The following is a 1,786-nucleotide window of genomic DNA, read 5'->3' as shown; positions in this document are numbered from 1 at the left end:
CCGATTTCATTGATGACCATATTATTCTATTCATTCCTCCTCTATTGCCTCATTGATATATTAAAGATAATTATTTTTTTTCTCCTCTACGTAGCATGACAATCTACTGAACCGTTTCGATTTTCCCTCGCCTAAATTCATGTAACAAAATTTTAGATTTTTACCTCCTTTTCTGAACACATAAGCAAAGTCTGCCCGACTCTTGGCCAATCCCCGCGAGTGGGTAAGCGCCAAACTCATCCAGGGCATCATCATCATCATTAATGCCTCCATTACTGTCGTAAGCACAGCAGTCACAATGTCTCATGAGCGAGGAGAGCGCGAAGCCCCGGAACTAGGCCTGACATCGTATCTGGAATTCTGGGACCCATTGAGGCGCCTGCGAGAGCAGCCATCTCCCCTGTGCATCCTGGAGACCAAGCGGGCCCTGGTCGACATCTACAGCAAGCCAGTTCCAGGAAACTATGTCGTGACTGACCAGGACGACGTCACCAGAATCCAGGCGCTCCTGCTCGGACCCGCCGGGACGCCTTACGAGGGTGGATTCTTCTGGTTCGTGATGAGGTGCCAACCCGAGTACCCCGCGAAGCCTCCACAGGTGCGTCTCATGACCACGGACGGCGGACGTGTGCGTTTTGGCCCCAACTTCAACGAGAGTGGCATGATTTGCCTTAGCATCCTCGGCACCTGGCCAGGGACTACCTGGAAGCCGGCGGACCGCATTCGCGGCGTGCTAAACGCGCTTTTGTCGTTGATGACAGAAGAGCCGTACTTCAACGAACCCGCTCTCGTGAAGCGAAAGGAACCGGGCGAGGCTAGCGGATACAACGACTACCTCCGCCACGAAACCATCCGGGTTGCCGTGTGCAACACGGTCGAAGCTTGCCTTCAGAACAAGGCCCCGCAAGATCCGCGCCTGCAGACCGTCATCCTGAACGCATTCGTGGAGCTCTACGGAAAGTACGTCGAGCTAGTCCAAGGTCAGCTCCATCTGACTGGATGCGAGATGAAAGACCCATTTAGCTCCAGGACGGTAACATGCAGATACCACCTGCTGCTGGCCCGACTCCAAGGCTTGTACCGCCGCATTGTTGGTGAATGAGGGCCAGACTGTGACGAAGACCAGCGCTTGTGTAACGCCCACATCAATACCTGCTAGATCGGCGCACGGCTGAAGAGTAGTGGGGATACCGTTTATTTTTCTTTTCACTGGAGACGTCTTTTTGAACGGGGAGCGCTGCTTGAAAAATAAAAAAATGCATCCTTTCATTTTTCAGTTTCTGGTTTTTCTTCTTGGCTGTGGCTATGACATGTAACTACACCACGGAATTGGCAATATTTCGCATAACCACATCATTTCAACGCCTGGTAGATGCATACACATTTATACAAGAATCCATACAAATCTGCACAATCAAATCTGCAATTCTGCACCCAAAAGCAGTATTCCATATTTCGCTGTGATCGCGCAGCCGCACGTGGTGGCGGTGTTCTGGTCGCTGTTTCTGATCATCTCGATAGCCTTCACATTGATATTCATACGACGCTAGAATTTTTGTGTGCAGATCACGACTGAATATCAAAAGCTTCTATTATGTGCATGCTACCGTTCGCCCTCTACTGGGATTGGTTTTTGCAGCGACCTTCATGACGCGCTGAGCGCTGTGTGTGCCAAGTTTCCGAATATTCCAGTTTTTTTATTTGGTGATTTTAATTTCCCTAATATTAAATGGTCTAGCACTTCGTATACCACTATCAACTCTTCGACAGAATCGTCTAATTTTGT

At 49.7% G+C, this 1,786-nt stretch overlaps 1 protein-coding gene across 1 annotated transcript; it reads left to right on the top strand.

Annotated features, from left to right (window-relative positions):
* Nucleotides 1-298: 298 nt before the first annotated feature.
* Nucleotides 299-1,102, top strand: LOC135909112 (ubiquitin-conjugating enzyme E2 Z-like). The gene has a single exon (XM_065440943.2). It carries the CDS (start codon nt 299-301, stop codon nt 1,100-1,102), a length of 804 nt encoding a protein of 267 aa, XP_065297015.1.
* Nucleotides 1,103-1,786: the final 684 nt, after the last annotated feature.

Source organism: Dermacentor albipictus, unplaced genomic scaffold, assembly GCF_038994185.2.
Source record: "Dermacentor albipictus isolate Rhodes 1998 colony unplaced genomic scaffold, USDA_Dalb.pri_finalv2 scaffold_24, whole genome shotgun sequence".
In the NCBI taxonomy this organism is placed as follows: Eukaryota; Metazoa; Arthropoda; class Arachnida; order Ixodida; family Ixodidae; genus Dermacentor; species Dermacentor albipictus.
Note: the sequence above shows the minus strand (reverse complement) of the source record. Positions and strands in the feature narration are given on the sequence as shown.

Excerpts from the sequence above, each read along its gene's own strand:
- LOC135909112 (XM_065440943.2), top strand. The coding sequence starts at position 299 with ATGTCTCATGAGCGAGGAGAGCGCGAAGCCCCGGAACTAGGCCTGACA.